The sequence below is a fragment of the Heteronotia binoei genome, chromosome 14, assembly GCF_032191835.1.
Source record: "Heteronotia binoei isolate CCM8104 ecotype False Entrance Well chromosome 14, APGP_CSIRO_Hbin_v1, whole genome shotgun sequence".
Lineage (NCBI taxonomy): Eukaryota > Metazoa > Chordata > Lepidosauria > Squamata > Gekkonidae > Heteronotia > Heteronotia binoei.
In genome coordinates this window covers 7576191-7598668 of record NC_083236.1, presented here as the reverse complement: position 1 = coordinate 7598668, position 22478 = coordinate 7576191, and the positions used below count along the sequence as shown (strand labels likewise).

Here is a 22478-nt window from a genome sequence, read left to right as displayed (position 1 = left end):
AATGTCAATTATCTCACTGTGGATTAAGTGTTATTCTATTTTATATTTGTGTATGCATATATTTGTCAGCTGTGGATTATTATTTATTGTATTTTAGTCCTCTCCTTCCTCCAAAGAGCTTAGACTGGTGGACATGTTTCTACCTAGTTTATCTTCATCACACTTTTTTTGGGGTGGGGTGGGGAGGAGCCATCCAGTTAGGGTTGCCAGCTCTGGACTGGTGGCCCTAAATCCAGGTATAATTTCAGAGCTAGCCCTTACAGATTTCTCATATAGTCCTAACTAGGGATGGGCATGAAATGGGAAAATAGTGTTCATGGTACTTGAGAAACCGCAAACCATAGTTCATGAACCTCCATGAACTTTTCAGTTTGCAAAATTGTTTCTTGGTTTATTAGGTTTGTGACTGAGTATCCAAAAGATGCTCTTGGGCACCATCTCCAATATCCAGGGATCCACCTCACTCCCCTTGCTGCTGCCCGAACAAGCCCTCTTTTTGCCTCCCCCCCCCACAAAAGCACCCTCCCAAGGTTCTGGGAACCCCACTCTTTCACTGCTTGCACCTCAACTCAGAAGTCATTTAAATTGCTTTGGGGACAGCATGTCTGGTCTGTGAACCTAAACCAAACAAACCAAAACCCAAGCCAGTTTGTAGGCAGTTTGCAAACAATGTGATTGCCCAAATCGTGGTTCAAGATCCAATGAATCAGCCTGGTTTATCACAAAATTTGGCTTATAATTTGGTCCATCCCCATCCCTGGTCTTGGCTGAGGTCCTTTTTTTGCTTTCTTGTGAGTGCTTGTGAAGACCTCTCTCTCTCCATCGGCTTTATCTGATGATCTTGGGCACCTCCAATTGTCAACCCTAAAATCACCACCACCTGTGATCAAGCTGTTCAAAGTCTTTTAGAAGGGTCAGCTTGTGTATCTAGGTTTCTAACCTAGAGGAGGGCAATGAAGATGGTGAGGGGTCTGGAGACCAAGTCCTATGAGGAGAGGTTGAAGGAGCTGGGGATGTTTAGCCTGGAGAGGAAGCGGCTGAGAGGTGATATGATCACCATCTTCAAGTACTTGAAGGGCTGTCATATAGAGGATGGTGTGGAATTGTTTTCTGTCGCCCCAAAAGGTAGGACCAGAAACTATGGGTTGAAATTAAATCAAAAGAGTTTCTGGCTCAACATTAGGAAGAACTTCCTGACCGTTAGAGTGGTTCCTCAGTGGAACAGACTCCCTTGGACTCTCCTTCCTTGGGGTTTTTAAACAGAAGCCAAATGGTCATCTGGCAGCAATGAAGATACTGTGGATTTAGGGGGAGGTGTTTGTGAGTTTCCTGCATTGTGCAGAGGGTTGGACTAGATGACCCTGGAGGTCCCTTCCAACTCTGAGATTCTATAATTCTATGATTCTAACACTATAAAATATAGATTGTGAATGTATGCCATTATAATTTCATATCCTATCCTGAGCAGAAGATATACAGCAATAGCTGCTTCATGGTAATATGGTTAGGCATGCCAAACGGATGTGGAAGAATATTAAATCTGATGAAACATTCTCAGAAAATCTTTCACAATATTGCAACCTTCCATATGGTGAATAGAATTCTAATCATTGCAGTATTGAGAGAGATTTTCTGAGAATGTTTTGACAGTTCCTTAAACTTTGAAAAAGCACCAGTGAAATGAGGACTGAGGCCAGTACATCTCGTAAGCTGAGCCTGGACTACTTAAGAACATACACAACTGGACATGGATAGTTTTGGGGCTGTTATTGTTTGGAATGGAGGATACTCGCTGAGAGTGGGACTAGTTTCCTTTAAATTTAAAATTGCTTTTGGCCGGTTGCCTGTTCTTTATATATGTTTTCCGTTGTGCATTTATAGAATTGGACAGGGGTGGCATTCTAGCAGGAGCTCTTTTGCATATTAGACCACATACCCCTGATGTAGCCAATCCTCCAGGAGCTTACAAAAAGGAGCCTTGTAAGCTCTTGGAGGATTGGCTACATCAGGGGTGTGTGACCTAATATACAAAGGAGCTCCTGCTAGAATTTCACCCCTTGAATTGGATATTTTGGTATGAATATATTATTGTAGAGTGCCTTGCAAGAATTGATACAATATGTTACTCATTTGTATTATTGGTACTTGAGACTTTTTTGCATGGAGGTGATTTTTGCCTTTTGTTTACCAACCTACAGGTAGTAACTGGAGATCTTTTGAGATTACAACTGATCTCCAGGTGACAGAGAGTTCACCTGGAAAAAATCCTATCCTCCTTTGGCTCCACCCCCAAAATCTCCAGGTATTTCCCAATCTGGAACTTGTAGCTCTGTAGAAAAGAAGCACTAAGCTACAGCAGCACCAAAAATCAGTGGGAAAGAAAGCTCATGCCACCACCAACAGAAACAAACAGAAATGTCAAAGGAGTACATTCATATATCCCTTGGCATCAGAATTCAACTAAGGTGTGAAATCATAGAATAGCAGTGGGAGGTGAAGATATTTGAAGGGAATAACATCTACAATATATTTCTGTTTCTCCTGCAATTTATAGCACTGCATGAAATCAGTGTATTAGAAGGTGAATTATTCTGCTCTTAAGTCCTATTTATTGTATTTTCATCTGTTCCTTCTCTGTATTTTTACAATCCATGAAAGGCAGCCTGCCAAATTATGATCATTACTAAGCAACAGATACTACATGAATTTCACATGTTAGAAAGACCTCCTTGTTAACACCAACATTTTCCTATAAAAATAGACCCCCTCAATTTCTCCTGTTCATGTAACCAGACTATTATAAGCAAAAATGGTTTCTATTTGTTAATAGTTACATAAACTGAAAGAAAAGACCCAGGAAGGCTTGAAAGCAGCCAATAATTGCATATGTTTTGTCTCCTTTTACACAGGCTGATGACTTGTTCTGGTTGAAGGCCTGTCATAATAAGTACAAAAATAAGCATTTCAGACATTTATTCTGCAGAACAGACAGAAATTAGTGAACCTTATTTGGGAAGGCATCACCTTCCTTCTACACAGGCTCCATTGTCTTACTTCCCAGCATGAATGGAAATAAGCCATTTCTTATTCCTCACACACAACAGTTAGGGAGTGATGGATGTCCACCAGTCAACTCCAGAAGTCAGCTGGAGCAGGAATGGTCAATTGGTGGACAGCAACTAGTCCATATTCTTGTGTCTGAGGAAGGCCTCGCTGTTAGCAGAATGTGTCTGGCTCTGGAGTGTGTGTGTGTTTGTGTATGTGTATGTGTATGTGTGTGTGGGGGGGAGGCTTTCAAGAAACATATCCATTCCTCAGTCTCACCTTCTTGAAAATTGATGACTTTGCAGCCCTCTCTCCATGTATTCCATACCTGTAAAACACCTATTGCTAGGCAACATTTATTTACTCCGCTGAAATCCCACTTTGCTCCCCACTGAATACCCAGCATGGCTTACAACATTCTTCCCGTCTCCATTTTATCCTCACAACAACCCTGTGATGTATGATAGGCAAAGAATGTGTGTCTAAAACAGGATTATTAATTGGACAAAAATTATTTACTCAGATTCTTTCCCAAGATTAGTAATATTTGGTTTTCTATCAGTTCTATTGGTCCCAATGAAAATCCTGAGAGGTATTAAGCAGGGTTGTCCTCTCTCAGCTCTACTTTTTTCAAATAACTTGTCATGAGTCAGCCAAGCTCAGCAGAGCAAAGAGACACGGAGGACTCCTCTGAGGAAGAGGCAGTCAGCATACCTGACCCAAGCCCACAGCAAATGGCAGAGGTACTGCAGGAGGAGGCGGGCTCCGAGGCACCAGATATAGGTTCTCAGCACTAGCCCCTGAGATTCCTTATCCTGGGGCAACAGAGAGCCAGTTGCCAGTAGGGTCTCCCCACCCGTCATCACCAGAGCCTTGGGAATGCCATCAGAAGATTAGGAGAGACTTTCAAGCCTGAAGGCGCAGTGCCCGTCTAGCAGCACAGCACCAGACCAGTTTCACTAATGAGGATGTAGTGTATCAAGAAATGTCATGCGACCCGACGGGGGGGGCAACTGGGCAGTCCCAGGAGCCCCAGCGCCGGGAGCCAGTCCCCGCCTATCTCCAGCTGTGGCGGGAAGTTCAACGGGGCTGGATTGGCCCGACCAACCCAGTAGGCTGTACCCGGGATTGTACATAAGCGGGACCCGGCCCGCGTGTTCCCTCTCTTGCAACGTGCTCCTAATAAACCATGTTGCCCTACTCTCGTCTCCGCTTCGAGTACGTTACACTGGCGACGAGGATGGGATACTAGCCTCAGCGGCTACGACGGAGATCTGGGCAACAAGCGACTGCCGCCGCCATCATGGCTAACCAAGGCAGAATCACCGGCTACCTTGAGCCCTTCGACCCAACCAATCCAGAGGGATGGGAGTCCTACGCGGAGCGGGTCGAGTTCTACCTCCGGGCCAACAAGATCACTGACGCCGGAGCAAAGAGGGACGTTCTCATGAGCGTCTGCGGGCCTGCCACGTTCGAGATCGCCAAGGGTCTCTCGGCACCCGCCCGTCTGGCAGAGAAATCCTACGACGAGATCATCCGACTCCTCACGGGACACTTCTCACCACAGCCTTCGCGGGTGGCTCGCAGGTTCCTGTTCCACAAACGGGACCAGATCGCGGGCGAGTCCGCCGCGGACTACCTGGCGGCCCTCCGCAAACTCGCCGGGAACTGCAACCTCCCCCAACTGGAGGAAGCCCTGGCGGACAGATTCACGTGGGGCCTCCGCGACGAGAGGCTCCAGCAGAAGCTCTTCGCCAAAGAAGAGCTTACTCTCCAGGCCGCCTTCAGCGAAGCGGTGGCATGGGAGCGAACCGCACGAACGTTTCCCCGGGCTAAGATGGAAGCTGCCCACCACGGAGAGCTGGACCACGACGGCCCCGAGGAGGAGGAAGCCCATCAGCTACGCCGCCCAGCCGGGCCACCCATCAGAGCGACCCAACGCCCCCGAGCGACCAACCGACCACCAGCGTCGGAGAGAGCCCCGGCCACCAAGTGCGCCAGCTGCGGCGGCCCCCACGAGCGGAGAGACTGCCAGTACCGGACCTGGGACTGCAGGAGCTGCGGAAAGACCGGCCACATTGCCAGGGCTTGCCGAGCCAAGCCCAACCGCAGGAAGCCGACCACGTACCACGAGTCCGCGGAGTCCCACACGGTAGACTCTACGTCCCTACAGGTACTGAACTTGCCCCACGATTCCCCCGATAAAATCAAAGTGGCGGTCCTTATAGAGGGGAACCCCTGCCAAATGGAGGTGGACTCAGGGTCCTCCATTTCCCTCATTGCGGAAGAAACCCTAAGAGAACTGTGTCCCCGCCAGCGGCTGCAACTTCGGCCGGCAGACTTCATACTCCGGGACTTCCAGAAGAACCCGGTGCAAATTGCGGGGTGGGCGCGGGTACAAGTCGAGCGGGGGTCCTTCCACGGCCCGCTGGACATTCTGGTGGTTAAGCGCCAGCTGGCCACCCTGCTAGGTCTGGCCTGGTTTAAACCCTTGGGAATCCGCGTGGAAGGGGTGGGCCAGACCATAACGCCCCGGGGGTTCGGGGAGATTTGCAAGGAATTCCCCGAGGTATTCGATGGGTCCCTAGGGAGCTACCGGGGGCCGCCCATCTCCCTGCCCCTAGACCCCACGGTCAGACCGATTCGGCTCAAGGCCAGGAGGGTTCCGTTCGCCTTGAAACCTAAGATTGAGGCAGAGCTAGACCGCCTCACGACACAAGGCGTCCTCGAGCCGGTGGACTACGCCACCTGGGAAACCCCCATCGTTACCCCCATCAAGCCAAACGGGGAGGTGCGGATCTGTGCCGATTATAAATGCACCATAAACAAGGCACTACAGGACAACCCCTATCCAGTGCCGGTGGTGAGCCATGTCCTGGCCGCCCTAGCGGGGGCTAGGATATTTGGGAAGCTAGACCTGGCCCAGGCCTACCAGCAGCTCCCAGTAGACAATAAGACGGCGGAGGCCCAAACGATCGTGACCCACAGGGGGGCTTTCCGGGTAAAGAGGCTTCAGTTTGGGGTTAGCGTCGCTCCGGGGATTTTCCAGAGCCTTATGGACGCTCTCCTTAAAGGGATCCCAGGAGTCCAGCCATTTTTCGACGACGTTTTAGTCGCCGCTCCGGACCCCGAAGAATTCGGCAACCGCCTTCGAGAGGTGCTCCGCCGGTTCCAGGCAGCGGGGCTCAAGGTCAAGAGAGAGAAATGCTTGCTGGGGGTTCCACGGGTGGAGTTTCTGGGGTTCGCCGTTGACGCAGCAGGAATCCACCCCACGGAAGAAAAGACCCGAGCCATAGTGCAAGCCCCGGCTCCCACTTGTAAAGCGGAGCTCCAAAGCTTCTTGGGGGTGCTCAACTTTTACCACTCCTTCCTCCCCCACAAGGCAGCCCTGGCGGAGCCCCTCCACCGGCTGCTGGACAAAAAAGCCCCTTGGGTTTGGGGCAAACGACAGGCCGCGGCGTTCCAGGCGGTCAAGGACGTCCTGGTGTCCAATGCGGTGCTCCACCATTTTGACGAGGCCCTCCCCGTCATCCTGGCCTGCGATGCGTCGCCGTATGGGGTGGGAGCAGTCCTGGGGCACCAGCTTCCGGACGGGAGGGAGGTACCGGTCGCATATTACTCCCGCACGCTCACTTCAGCCGAGCGCAACTACGCGCAGATAGATAAAGAGGCCCTGGCAATCGTGGCAGGGGTCCGAAAGTTCCATGAGTATCTATATGGGAGAAGGTTCACCATTGCCACGGACCACAAGCCCCTCTTAGGTCTACTGGCCCCAGACCGACAAACCCCCCAAATACTCTCACAGCGCGTGTTGAGGTGGAACCAATTCCTCAACTCATACACGTACACACTGGTCCATAGGGCCGGCAAGGCTATGGGACACGCGGATGCGCTTAGCCGTTTGCCGCTTCCGGAGACGGGTCCGGACCCCGCACCCGCACACCAGGTCATGATGATAGAGAGCCTCCCAGAGCCGCCCCTCCACGCAACGGAGGTGGCCAAGGCCACCCAGAAACACAAGACACTGGCACGGGTGCTCGACTGGGTGGTGAGGGGGTGGCCAGAGGGAAACATGGGGGAAGAATTCAAGCCTTACAAGGCGAGGAGGGAGGAATTAGCCGCACACAAGGGCTGCATACTTTGGGGCAGTAGGGTAGTGATTCCACCCCCGCTCCAAAGGCGTGTTCTAGAATCCCTACACGAGACTCATCCCGGCATAGTGCGAATGAAGGCTCTGGCCAGGAGCTACGTCTGGTGGCCGGGAATGGACGGGGAGATCGAGGGCTGGGTCCGCGAGTGCCAGACCTGCCAGGAATCACGGCCCGAGCCGCCCAGCGCCCCCGTCACTAGGTGGGAGTCCACCCGGAAACCATGGTCGAGACTCCATATCGACTTTGCGGGCCCATTCCAGGGGCAAACCTTCATCATAATGGTGGACTCCTACACCAAATGGCTGGAGGTCATCCCCGTAGGGTCCACCTCGTCCACAGCCGCGATCAGAGCTCTGCGCAGGGTCCTGTGCACACATGGCATCCCGGACACCATAGTCTCTGATAACGGGGCCGCCTTCACCTCAGCCGACTTCCAGGCGTTCCTGCAAAGATATCTGATCAGGCACATAAGGTCGGCTCCCTTCCATCCGGCCACCAACGGCCAGGCGGAGCGGATGGTCCGCACAACAAAGGAGGCCCTCGGCCGAATTGTACAGGGGGACTGGGACCACAGGCTGGCCGCGTTCCTCTTCGATAATCGGATCACCCCTAACCCGGTCACAGGAGTCAGCCCGGCTGAGCTCCTCATGGGACGCAAACTCATAACCCGGCTGGACCGGCTGCATCCCGACCGAGCTTCAGACACCCGCGGGAGCCCCGAAGTCCGAGACGCCGCCCGGGGCTTCTTCGCGGGCGACCCAGTTTTCGCCCGAAACTATGCAAGGGGCCCCGATTGGGTGGCGGGGCGGGTACTGAGGGTAACCGGGTCCCGCCACTACGACATATCAACGGAGGGGGGCCAGGTACTACGGCGGCACATTGACCAGTTGAGGCGCCGCACCCTTCCGGAGGCCCCCACAGACACGGACGAGGCTATATCCAGCGAGGAGCCTAACGGAGACCGCCTAGAGGACGCGATCCCAACATCCGTGATGCGGGCGCCGGAGGTACCGGAACCGACCGAGCCCGAGGGATCCGCTAAACCGGACGGGCCGCCCCCGTCCACTCCAGGACCTACCGAGGCACCATCCTCGGCGGCCGCGCCGCCGCCACCGGGACCCCCCAGACGGTCCACTCGGGAGCGCCGGCCCCCCGCATACTTACAGGACTTTGTACATTAACCAGGGGGGGAGGGGTGTAGTGTATCAAGAAATGCCATGCGACCCGACGGGGGGGGCAACTGGGCAGTCCCAGGAGCCCCAGCGCCGGGAGCCAGTCCCCGCCTATCTCCAGCTGTGGCGGGAAGTTCAACGGGGCTGGATTGGCCCGACCAACCCAGTAGGCTGTACCCGGGATTGTACATAAGCGGGACCCGGCCCGCGTGTTCCCTCTCTTGCAACGTGCTCCTAATAAACCATGTTGCCCTACTCTCGTCTCCGCTTCGAGTACGTTACAGAGGATAAGTGCTTGCAAGTGCAAGACTGAGTCTGCTGGGAGATGCAAGGTGCAATACAGCAGCAAGGGACTTAAACGCAACAGAGAAGGCACTAGATGTGTGGCAGCAACTCATCCATTATCTACGGACCTTGCTGCCTGTATCCTGGATAGATTCCCTCATCTCTGTCCTTGGCTGTATCAGAGAAACTTTATTCTATAATTTCCTTATAGCATATTGTCATTTTTATCCTATCTCATCAATTATATGATAAAACATGCATAACCTCATGAAAATTGTCTATAATTTTAACATAAAGGTTCATTGTGATAAAAGTCATACAAAAGATAACATTGTTAATATTTCATATTGAAATTGTCATATAATATAAACCATTCAACTGCGTGACTTGCATGCAGTTATAGTAATCATAGTTATATATTGGTTATAGTAATTATAGAGAACTTGCCAGTTATTTTCAGATTTGTCTTTCCGCCTGTCATTAATGTAGTTTGTCAGTTTTGCCATGAACTGAAATAAGCATCCCTTATTCCTCACACAGAACAATTAGAGAGTAACTAACATATTTTTGCATTTTTATCCAATTCTCAAGAGTTGGACAATCCTCAAATTTCATCTTCCTGCAGCTACTATTCTTGCTGCAGATACCACATATCTAAGCAATTCATGTACTGTTCTATCTGCAGTCATTGGTAGAATTTCTAGTAACAGTGTCTCTAGTAACAAAAGATTTTATATTCTTTTTAAAAAATTCAGCATGTATTTCTATCCAATATTTACTAGGGTGGTTTTTTTTTTTTTTTGCAAGACCGCCACATATGAAAAAGGTACCATCTGTCTCTCTGCATTTCCAACACAATCCTTTACATTTTTATCTATCTTCTCGATGTGTTGTAGGGTAACTGCAATAACAGATGACACGGTGATCCTGGCTAGGATCCCAATTAGTCTTAGGAGACCTCTTTCTAAATTCACTGACTTTTGTAGTGAAAACCAGTTTGGAAAAAAAAGGAATAGACAAAAGAAAAGATGTTGAGCTATCAGTGGACACTTATTAAAACAGATATTGATCTACAAATATTTAGGCATGGTCCTTCAAGTCTGTGGAGTGAGGACTGCTCACAATAAATTTGTAGCAGCACAAGGTGAATGATCGGCAAATGCGATACTTAATTTTTTACGCACAAAAGGGGCCCATTTTATACCAGCAGCACAAAAGCTGTTTCAGGTGAGAGTAATTCCTCAAATGCTATACGGCACCTTTCTGGGTCCTCCATGTTTTCTCCCTCTTGAATGGATCCAGGCTAAATTCCCAAGGGCTGCTCTTCAGGTCCTGAGAGGTGTGCCTCAATGACTATAAAAGCTGGTGTTACCCTGGCCTCACGTCAATATTGGCTTAACATCAGTTTTCATGTGATGTATTACTTACCATCTTGTAGTCCAAGAAATTGGTGAATCTTCTCTAATATATAGTTCCGTGGTGAAACCACCCAAACCTAGTGCTTAATTATTAAAAAGAGATGTAATGGTAGAAAATTGCTTCTTAGAAGGTTAATGGGTGATCTAACCAGTTTTTATCTGTAAACTTATTTTTTCAGTTGCTTGATTATTAATGTTCTATAAATTTTCATGACATGTCTCTGATTCCTTAACAATGCTATCTATTTCTGTTTCGAGGATACCATTACTTAGGGCTTTTTTTTCTGGGGGAGCATGGTGGAACACAGTTCTGGAACCTCTTTGTGGTGGAACACAGTTCTGGAACCTCTTTGTGGAATTCTCAAAAAATGTTCAAAAGTTCATGAGGAGCACCTGTGTGTTTCTCCTTCATTTCCCTCTTGAGAGTTCTAACACCTCTTTTTCCAGACAAAAGCTCTGCCATTACTATTTCTAATAGCTGAACTTTGTTTTCCTATTATTTAGCTGCCAACAGTTTACCTGTTTTCCCTCCAGACTCAAAAATTGTTTTACTTAATGTAAGTTTTAAATGATTTTTTCCATTTCAAGCTCATCAAATTTCCTTCTCTAGATGCTATTCAAGAGTCTTTTTATCTTTATTTTTTGATACCACATTTCTTCCACACTAGTTTGTTCTAAGTACATATTCCTAATTATTTCATTTTCTGTCTGTAATTTGAAAGCTTCATAAAACATAGTTACTCTAATATAGACTTTATTGGCCTCCCAAATGATGATGTCTGATGGTACCAGAATTTTAAAAACTCAGTTCCCTTGGATTGGATTATACTTTTAAAGACTACATTGACTAAATTATTATTTAAATACTAGATTTTTAAAAGTTTTATAGCAGGAAAACACCCGCTCGGTGGTTCTTACAAAGAGGTGCAAAGACAAAAGGAGGTCTGAGACGAATATCAGGAAAACAGCTTTCTTTATTTAACACACGTGTGGGATCAGCTTCCTAGGCATCTGCCTCAAGGGTGGAAGTCTGAACACTCGTTACAGGTGCCCGACTTCTTTTATAGGGTTTCTTCACCCCGACCGTTGACTCAAAACATCCCTATTTTCCAGCGCCCTGAGAGGATGTCCACATCATGCCCTAACCACAATTTGTGTTGTTTACCAGCTTTCGGCACTCTCTTCAGGGGCCTTCCCTTGCTACCAGCTGTCCCCTGTTACCTTATATAGAATTATTACACATAGGCCGTTTTCGCACTTAGCGTTTGCTCCCCTTATTTTGCGGCGCAATTATGTCCGGATCATTTTTCTCGTTTTCGCACTAGTGACTCTTTGCGGAGTCGCCTTCCCTGAAGCCCCGGCTCAAATTGTTTTCGCACTGGCATCGACTTGAGTTCGATGCCCGGTCAATCATTTTTTTTTAAGCGCAATTCCAGTTGCGTAACAGCGTAACAACGTAACAACGTAACAACGTAATAGAGAATCCCCTTTTTCGCGGGCAAACCATCACGTGACGCTTCTGGTTAAGTATTGGCTGCAGCAGCAGCATCCTCCATACTGCCTTGTATCGTCAGAAGTATTCACAATGGAGAATCTAGATGACGAGACTATGGCGCTGCTTTATTCAGCATTGGAGCTTCTGCTTCTGTGCCTCTGCGCCGGGAGCCAAGTCCTCTGCACCGGAGGAAAACTCCTCACTCATCGTGCATTTAGATCCCGGAATCCTCTGATCTCCTCTAGAAAGTCTGACGCCCGGCTTCGGCTGATTAGAGGTGGCACTATCTTGCCGGAATGCGGTTTTCGCCCAGGTATTGGGTGTTCCTCCGTGAACGGCTCTGGTGGGAGAACTTTGTGCTTGTGTACTGGGGTGACGAGCAATGGCTTCTCAACTTCCGGATGACCAGAGGTACCTTCCTGGAGATTTATGCCGCTGTGAAGGACAAGCTGGAAAGGCAAACCACATGGATGAGGTATCCTGTCCACCCTGAGAAGCGGCTCGCGGTAGCGCTATGGTACCTCGCAACCGGAAGCGCCTATCGGGAAGTCAGCTGGCAGTTCGGAATCGGCCTTTCCACCGTCCATGGGATTGTGATGGAGGTCTGCGAAGCCATCGAGACCCGTCTGTTTTCAAAGGTCGTCTGCCTCGGTGACGACATTGGAATGGTGTGTATATATATTTTTTCACCCTTCCCTAGTTTTGCGTTATAACGCAATATCGATATATAAGATGCGATTCTCCATTGCTAATACAGTGGACGCTGCATTAACCTTGACCTGATCCATTGTACTCCATTTCTCAACAGATTATAGATGGTTTCGGTAAACTCGGTTTGCCGCATACGGTGCCTGCTGTGGACGGATCGCACATACCGATACGGGCGCCTGGGGGAAGAACTGAGGAGTTTTGCAACCGGAAGATGTTCTGTTCGGTGATCCTCCAAGGCACGGTTGATCACACAGGACGCTTCCTGGATGCAGAGTTTGGCTACACCGGGAGGACCAACGATGCCTTCGTTTTTGCAAACAGCCATCTCTGCGCCGCCAATGATGCAGGGCTCTGGGTTCCAGGGAACCCTACGGTGACTTTTGGAAATGTGACCATCCCTGCGCTTGTATTGGGCGATGGAGCGTACCCCCTTAGGCCGTGGCTGTTGTCCCCGTACAGGAAACCCATCGGGCCTGTGCAGAAGCACTTTAACAAGAAGCACGCCAAGGCCAGGAACGTGGTGGAGCGTGCTTTCGGGCGGCTTAAGGCTCGCTGGCGTGTCCTGCTAACGCGAATGAACGCGCAGTACCGGAGTGTGTTCTCCATCGTGACCGCATCTGTGACTCTGCACAATATTTGTGAGGAAAAGGGACATGCGGTCACGCTGGATATTCCTGATAAGGGGATAATACTCCTCCCGGAACCAGAAGAGCCAGACTTTAGGGTGATCAACAGGAGGCAGTTAGAGAGGGGGAGGATTGTGCGGGATGCTGTCGCGGAATACATTTATCAAAGGAGAAGATGATTCTGCGGCTTCCTGTCCACCATGTCTCTCGCTGCCGCCGCCTGCGACTGAAAAAAGACTGCTGTTTCGTTATTACGATCTTACGCTATCACAAACGTTCCCTGTCTGCCTTTTTTAGCCTCTTTTCAGCTTCCACCCAGTAATACTGCATATTTCTTAACATTATGCCTGCGTTTGTTTAGGCTGCTTCCCGTTACAGCGAATAAAGTTTTGAGCATTATAAACTGCATTGCTTTCATTTACTTTGGTGGTGGTTGGGGGGGGGGAGTAATATTTTGGTGCACCAGGGGTTCTTACACGTGCTTCTGGCCTGGGTCTGTTTTTGCCTTGTCAATCAGGATATGCCTTCCCCATGATTGGATAAATCAAAGCAGAAAGGGGAGGCTGCTATTTCGCAAAATCGAAAGAGCGTTAGTTCGAAATGGCGGCCAGAGGAAGGAGAGGGACGTTCTGGCAGCGGGAGGAGGTGCTGGCAATGTTGGAGATTGTGGAGAGGAGCGGGCACGCTCGCGAAGTGATGTCCAGCACCCACCTCACCACAAGCCACATCTATGAGGCGATAGCCAGGAGGCTGCAGCGGAGGGGGATTGACCGGACTGCTGCGCAGTGCCAGTCAAAAATCAAATGCCTCCGTTGCAGCTTCATGGCTAGCCTGCAAGCGTGGGGCGGTATCCCCAGGGCCTCAGGACGGACGCCCTACCACGACGCCATGGTGCGTCTTTGGGAGTTGGCGGGGCGGCCCCGTTGGGAGGACCGTCATCATGATTGTGAGTAACACCACACACACACACAACTCACAAACGCCACACACACCCCTTCCTTCTTTATTACTGCTTCATGGCAGTACAGTACAAGATCCACACACCCCCCTTCTATGCTCTGCTGTGCCTTCCTGGTGGGATGTTGGGGGGGGCACCATGGATGATCACAGAAACCTCATTAATTGGATCCCACCCCCCCTTTCTATGCTCTGCTGTGCCTTCCTGGTGGGATGTGGGGGGGGCACCATGGATGACCACAGAAACCTCATTAATTGGATCCCACCCCCACCCACCCCTTTCTATGCTCTGCTGTGCCTTCCTGGTGGGATGTGGGGGGGCACCATGGATGATCACAGAAACCTCATTAATTGGATCCCACCCCCACCCCCCCTTTCTATGCTCTGCTGTGCCTTCCTGGTGGGATGTGGGGGGGGCACCATGGATGATCACAGAAACCTCATTAATTGGATCCCACCCCCCCCCCCTTTCTATGCTCTGCTGTGCCTTCCTGGTGGGATGTGGGGGGGGGCACCATGGATGATCACAGAAACCTCATTAATTGGATCCCACCCCCACCCACCCCCTTCTATGTCCTGATGTGCCTTCCTGGTCCAGTACGTATTACCTGCAGATTACAGTGCAGTTTTCACATATGTTGTGTGCTTTCATTCACATCACTTGCATGTATGAGTTTCATTGCTTGGTTTTTTTCTATATCATGCCACAGTTGACACCCATCCACGAGGCGCAGCGGAGCGGCCAGGCCCACCCTCGGAGGGAGAGGAGGAGCAGGGTGCGGAGGAGCAGGGTGCGGAGGAGCAAGAAGGTACATTACCTGACAAAGCGGCCGCCTCTTGGTTACTGCGCATTAAACGCATTAAGAAGCCATGTGCGCAGGGCGTTCAAGAAAATAATGTAATGATTACTTTTGCAAATCTTAGGCGGTGGGAGCCCAGAAGTCCAGCGGGAGGAGGGCGCTGATCCGGCCAGAGAGGCCGCCGAGGAGGCAGGTGGGTTTGCTGAGCTGCCTCTCAGGGCACTGCGCACTAACGTTGCTATACAATGGACACATGCCTATACAATGCACACATGCCTATAATTTTCTAATGTGCATGCATGCTGTGCTTGCATTTCAGTGGTGGAGGAGCAGGTGCGCCCAGCACAGGAGGCACCGCTGGAAACCATTGCCCGGCTGGAGGCCCTCACGCGCCGGATCGAGGCCCTCGAGCGGCGCCCAGCACAGGAGGCACCCATGGAAGCCATTGCCCGGCTGGAGGCCCTCACGAGCCGGATCGAGGCCCTCGAGCGGCGCCCAGCACAGGAGGCACCCATGGAAGCCAATGCCTGGCTGGAGGCCCTCACGAGCCGGATCGAGGCCCTCGAGCGGCGCCCAGCACAGGAGCCACCAGTGGAAGCGATTGCCCGGCTGGAGGCCCTCTGCTGCTCAGCGTGTGAGTGCTCCCTATTTTGCATGATGGGTAGTTCTTGTGAGTGACTGAGTGCTGTGCGTACATTGCACTTACTTGCTTCTTTTCTAAATTGCAGTGAGCGCCTTCACACGCAGGATCGACGCCCTCGAGCGGCAGTTCCGAAGACTGGAGTGGGCCAATGTGAGGGGTGGGGGGTTGGGTGAATAAAGTTTAAGTTTTGTTTGTCAGTTCTAATAAATTATTGTTAATGTTGAAACCTTACGATATCGTTTTTCTTTACCTAAACACCGAACTGGGACCTGTGCAAAACATAACTTTATTAAAAGTGCGTTAACCTGACAAGAACACAACATCAGCTGTACACAGCTGCTGCGTATTAATCTCTAAGGTAGGAACAGCCTGCCCGTGCAGGTATAAGCAATGAAATAACATCATCAATAACAACATGCACAACATGTAAACAATGAAATAACATCATCAATAACAACATGCACAACATGTAAACAATGCCTGCAACTCACTGCCTCCCTTGATGGGCATTGATTCTGGTACCCATGAATGGGACAGTGCTGAAAAACACAGCAAAATAAAAAGGCAGAGCAGCAGTACCTGCTTCTGTCATAGACAGCATTGCATGTCAGAAGCAGCCAACCAGTAATGAAATGGTTTTAGGGCTCAAAATACACCCTCTGCTTCCCTGTGCAGGATCTTTTCTTGCCCCTACGGGAAGCCACCACACTGCCACTTGAGCAGGGTGCAGAAGACAGGAGGCTCTGACTCTCAGGCATAGAGTCTTCTGCCAAAACCGGGTAAGCTATATCTGAAGGCAGTGGTCCCCGAGTTTCGCTGCAGTCACAGTTTAGGTGAAGCTGCCTATGTGTGACAGATGGTGGAGATGCTGCATATGGTGGAGATGTTGCAGTGGCTGGTACCTCACCCACCCTTCCCTGTGCCCTACCTTCCCTAAAAATTTGGGCAATGCTGCCTAGCATATCAACAGCTGCCCTCATAACATCTACAGTCTCCCTTGTGGCCTGTTCGAAAGCCTTTTCCAAGCCTGTGTCACGCTCTCCCTGCAAAGTGAACCTGCGTTCTTCAGAAGCTAGCATTCGGTCAAAGTGCTCCATTGCGTCTTCATGATCCAGATGGCTTTGATGCATCATCTTTTCAGCTACATTATTCAGCATGGCAACCCTTCGCTGACGTTGAGCTTCATTCTGCACACTCGCCTCCTTTATTTGCTGTGCTGATGATACCGGCAGCTGATCTCCTGAAGCATCTCCTCAAAGAAGAAGGATGGAAAGATTACATTCCCTGGAAAACTCTGGCAATACACCCCTTGCTTGAGCTAGGGTACAAGCTCCCATTACTGACATGCACTACTCTACTGCAGGCATTGGCATCGCTGCTGTACATTAAGCAAAAAGCCCAAGAGCATACCTCCTTCCTCTGCTTCCTGCTCTGAGAGGACAGCATCTCCAGATCCTCCCCTTTGGATACTGCACCCTTCTTCCTCCTCAAAGTCACCTGGAATTGAAATTGACACAACACTCATTCCTCTACCTGGTTAGTGCTGCAAAGCCCATGCTTACCTTAAAAATCTGTACTATAACATGTCTTCAGGAGCAGTTCTGCTCATACATGAAGCAGGAAACGCAGGGTCAATGGTTCAGCAATTGTAAGCTGGGCAATGCATCTAAGTTCCACTGAAAGCTTTCACATTCCACATAAGACTTATCAGAAGCACTGCAGGCCGCACTTACCCCGAAATGACTCCTCACCTGGATGTTCATCAGTAAAATCCTGGCTCTGTTCCTGTTCCTGTTCCTGTAACGCATTGCTTGGGTTCACGCCGCTTGAGCCTATAGCAATGCAGAAAAATCAACAGTATTACGCTAGCTGGGGGGGGGAGGCAGAAGGCAGAGGAGTGTTGCGAGTATAATAAGTGCCAAACATCCACGTCTCCCTTCATTAAGGGGCGGTTTCATTAAGGTTTTCCCCATGGCTCCCTATCACCGGCCAACCCACAGCAACCACTTACGTTTTGTAGTTTCGTTAGTTCGAAGTATCGCTATTGCGATAAAAGTTTGAAAAAACAAAGGAACCCTTTACGTGGGTTTCCTTATGGGTGAGAAGGGACCCCAAACCATAAAAATTACACGGCTGAGGGGCACTGCATCGCCGGGATACTCACCAGGAGGTGATTCAGTGGTGTGCGTCAGGAGATCAGCAGCGTTGATTGTTTGCAGGTCAGCTGAAGAGATGCTATCTGATCCTTGAATCGGGATGTTTTCCTTATTTGCCTTGTAATACCGCGCCGTCAAGCTTCTCTTCATGAGGGGGGGACACGCGGACTTATCGTTCTTAAGTATGCGGTGCAGCACATCAAAGTGAGGGCAGTAAACTGGGGATGCTCCAGTCTTTTCATTGTGGCTAACGCATCTTCGATAGTCCGCACGCAAGCCCTTGGTCTTTGTGCGGCACTCAAGCGCCGACCTCTTGTGCCCCATGGCATGCATTGCCTTAGATATATCCTCGTAGACATAGATGTTTTTGCGGTTAGAGGCCAGCGCCTTCTGGATCTTTTCCTCAACCCAAATGGACAGCAAGGCTTCTGTTTCGCTCTCCCGCCACGAAACACCACGAGCCCCCATTGGCCTGCTGATGGATGCCATTGCACGTAGCTGCTGTGCGGTGGCGGGAGTAAGATGCTCAATGGCGGCCAGCAATATCTGTCCCTTCTTCCTCCCAGTGTTCTGTTCGGCTCATGCAAATTGTGACGATAGCTGCTTCTCGCCTCATGATTGGCCACTAGCATTGGCAGCCTCCAAGCATTAGTGATGTGGGCGATTCCCTGATTCTAGGTCAGCAGTCGCAATTCTTGCGAGACCCAACACCCTCAACTATAATGTATCAGCCGTAATGTATTACGTATAATGCAACAGCGAACTAACGCAACAGTGTAAAAGCAATCCAAACAAGGTCCCTAAATTAAATAAATTGACCGCCGCTTCAGCGAAGTAACGCAACTAAAGTTAAAAATAAAAAAAAATTCTAATGCATCCACCTTTGAAATGGCGTAACAGTGCAGGGACAGCGTAAAACTACAAAAAAAGTTGCAATTGAGGCTATTCCAGGAGGGAGGGGGTGGTATTTTTTTTTTCAATTTCGAAATATCGCTATTACACAAAACTGTGAAGTTTTAAAAAAAAAATGGCCGTGCCGGCACTTTGGGAAGCGCCGCGAACGGCTGATGATTGGCCAAGGGGGTGGATGGGGTGGGAGGACGGAAAGGGAGAGGGTGACGCCCACAAAGCAGTCGATCCGGCGTGGATGGATTTCCCACAGCAAACTCCGAGGAGTGGATCTGGAGGTTTTCAAAAACTCCGGAAGGAGGTGGATCTAGATACTCCGGCGTGAAACCCCTGCAGCGCCGGAGCAAACCGCAGCGCCGGAGCAACAGGTGCGAAAACCAGGAAAAGATCCGGAGGTAAATGGGGTGCTACGCCGGAGTAAACGCTAGTGCGAAAACGGCCATACATTCCTTATTGCTACATTGCTTTTTGCTAGCACATAATGGAGCTTCCTTTTAAGCTTCTCACTGGCGCCTTCAGACATCCTGTGATTTCTTTTTGAAAGGGCAATGACCCTTGGTCAACTTAGGTAGTTCCCTTTTATTTCAGCAAGCTAAAACTCCTTTGCTTAATCTGCCATGAAAGACTATTTTCTAAAAACACCATTATTAATTCTAGCATTTGCCAAGCCATATATATTGATTTGGTATTGGTATTGATTTTGGCTTGATGCCACAGTTTGGCTGAGCGTAATTGCTTATAAGATGAATTGGTGCATAATCAGAATGATGTATAGGATCTATGATAATTTGTTCTACTCTATTCAGAAAACTTTTAGCAACCAAGACCGTATCAATTGTAGAATAGGAATTGTGTCCCTTTGGGGTGGTGGTGGTGGTGCGGGGGAAGGAAGTAAAATTCCATTATCAGGGATGAAAATTGCACCATTTATCAATGAACATAAATGGTTGAAGGGTATTTGCATACATTTTTCAATAGCTTTTTCTTTTCACCTTTAATGTTTGTACAGTTTTCTTTATAATTAAATAGTACATTAAAATCTCCCACAATTGTAAGACCAAGAAAAGTTTTAGAACAAATCATCAGTCAATCCTGGAACATTTAGAAAGGATGGCTGTGATTACTAAGAACAAGCATGGGATTCTCAAGAACAAGTCATGTCAAACTAACCTTATCCCTCTCTTTTTTTTTTTTTTGAGAAAATTACTACTTTGCTGGATCAGGGGAATGCTGTAGACATAGTGTATCTTGATTTCAGTACGGCTTTTGATAAGGTTCTGCAGATGGCCATCTAGCCTGTTTCAAAACCTCCAAGGAAGGAGAGCCCAACACCTCCCAAGGAAGCCTGTTCTACTGTCGCTCTGTCAGGAAGTTCTAACGTTTAGCCAAAAACTCTTGATTTCAACCCATTGGCTCTGGTCTGACCTTCTCGAGCAACAGAAAACACTTCTGCACCATTCTGTATAGGACAGCCCTTCAAGTACTTGAAGATGGTGATCATATCACCTTTCAGTGGTCTCCTCTCCAGACTAAACATTCCCAGCTCCTTCAACCTTTCCTCATAGGACTTGGTCTCCAGACTCCTCACCATCTTCTTTGTCATCCTCTGGGCACATTCCAGCTTGTCTATATCCTTCTTAAAGTGTGGCTCTGGATCAGAAGATGAAGGAACTGGGAGCGCAGGGTGTGTTTTCATCTGTTCTTCCTGTCGAAGGCTATGGCTTAGGATGAGAAAGAACAATACTGGCTATGTCAATGGTGTCATCAGGAAAGGTTTGGATTCTGGACCATGGCTTACACTTTCAAGAATGTGGTCTTCTATCAGGAGATTGTTTGCACCTTACAAAGGCAGGGGAAAGGGTGTTTGGTAAGAGCCTTGCTAACCTAATAAGGAGGACTTTAAATTATATTGTATGGGGGAGTGAGACAATAATTCAAAGCCTACTACAATGCCAATAACTGGAGATTAGAACACTAAAGCTTTGCAGTAAGGCCTATTATGTCATAGTTTCCTTCCTATATTAGGACTTCCAGTTCCTCCTGCTTGTTTCCCATACTTTGTGCATTAGACTAGAGACATCGGATTCCTTGTTTTAGGCATCCTGAGGGTTTTGTTTTCGTCCATACTTGCAAGTTAATGTTACCTAGCATATGTACCACTCTCTGCAAAGCTTAAATTGTGGTGCCTGAATCTGAACATAATACTGTAGGTGTGGTCTAACCGGAGTCCAGTAAAGTGATACCATCACTTCATGGGAACTGGATACTACACTTCTATTGATACAGCCCAAAATCGCATTGCCCTTTTTAGCCACCACATCGCACTGCTTGGTCATATTCAGTGTAGGGTTCACTAAGACCCCTAGATCCTTTTGCACATTGTATTGCTAAGACCAGTCTCCCCCATCCTATCGTTATGCTTTTGATTTTTCCTATCTACATGCAGAACTTTATATTTATCCGCCTCAATCCAACTTGGGAACATGACAATAAGACGGCATCATTCGCATATAAAAGGATGGGAACGTGACGGTGAGCAATTTTAGGGGCATGCCCATCGATTGCATATAAAACAGGGGCTAGATCATTTTTAAAAAGATTAAAAAGTGCTGGGGCAAGGATACAGCCCTGTTTCACACCCTTGCAAATTGGAATTTCCGAAGTTAGATTTCCCTGGAGGTTGTACTTAACTTGGCAGGTGGTGTGTGTGTACAGTTTTTTAATCAAGGTAAGCAATCTGGGATCCATGTTCATCCTGGCCAACTTAACCCAGAGCAACTCTCTAGGAACTGAGTCAAACGCCGCCTCGAGGTCTAAAAAGGCAGTGAAGAGTTTGTTGCCAGATTTCCCACTGTATTTGGAAACTAGGTGTGATAAAATGACACAGTGGTCAAGGGTGGATTTACCATGGCGAAACCCTATTTGTTCTGGGCCTAGTATGTTGTTTGTTGTCAGCCAGCTTTCTAGTTTCACTAGGAGATGTTTGGCATAAAGCTTGCCGACAAGTGATAGGAGGCTAATCGGCCGATAGTTCTCAGGTAATGAAGGATTGCCCTTTTTATGGATGGGGACAATGACTGCATTGGTCCATGTCCTGGGCATTATTCCAGTGTTATTTATCATAGTAAACAGGGCAGCCAGGGGTGGAGCCCACCATTCTGGGTGGAACTTCAATAGCTCTGGAATGACTGTGTCAGGGCTGGGGCCTTTTTGGACTTAAGTTGCGAAATCAGGGTAATGATGTCCTCCGGGGACACAGGTGGCCACTCAGGATGTTCACTGATGCCAGTTTCAAGGGAAATGGGGAAATTTGCCCCATCGTTTCAAAAAGGATTGAAAAAGTATGAGTGCCAGGCTTGGGAAGAAATTGTTATTGTGGAGTAAGGTTTCCCCTGCAGGTCCCCAGAGATTAAAGCCCAAAATTTCCCACTATCGTTGGACCAAGAAGCTTCGATCAGGTGCTCCCATTGGACCCTTGCAAGCTGGAGCTTCTTGGCCTTGACCATATCTAACAGCTTGTGTTTAACAATAAAATAATCTTTTGGTAACACAGACTTTTTTTGGCTCCTATAGTGATGATAGATAGAGCGAAGTGTGGACTTCAAGCAAAGACATTCTCTGTTGTGCCAGGGATTATATTTAAATTTGCCTTTAAAAACCACAGGAGAGGAGGGGTTAAGGAGGGAAATAACATTAGAGACAAGGTTGTCATAGGAGGAGATAACTTCCATGGGATTCATGGAAGACATAAGGGAGAGGCGTAAATTCTCAAGTGCTTGCTCGTTGATTATTAGCTGGGTTCCCACAGCAAGGTTGCGTGACCAAGTAAGTCTGGGGAGGGACCCAGCGGATGTGTCTGCCCTTACACAGGCTGGGTTATCATCAGGAGGTGATGGATTGTCAAATATAAAAACCAGGGGAAAATGGTCACTCTCAGAGCGATTGTCAATATAAAAATGTACTAAATAATCTTTAAAAGATGGAGGGATTAAAATATAATCTAAGACGCTGCAGCCTCTGATTGATGCAAAAGTGACTTCCCCCGGGAAATCCCTGTCAGAGGAGCCATTTAGCACTAGTTTATCAAATTGGATGCAATACTTAGCAAAT

General features: G+C 48.8%; 1 protein-coding gene across 1 annotated transcript; it reads left to right on the top strand.

Moving 5' to 3' along the window:
- Nucleotides 1–4348: 4348 nt before the first annotated feature.
- On the top strand, nucleotides 4349–7708 carry LOC132582794 (uncharacterized protein K02A2.6-like; the record flags this gene model as incomplete). Its single annotated transcript, XM_060254510.1, has 4 exons — nucleotides 4349–4702; nucleotides 5255–6367; nucleotides 6497–6936; nucleotides 7096–7708. Coding segments are annotated over exons 1-4 (2520 nt in total), but the record flags the coding sequence as incomplete, so codon positions are not given.
- Between the last annotated feature and the right edge of the window lie 14770 nt (nucleotides 7709–22478).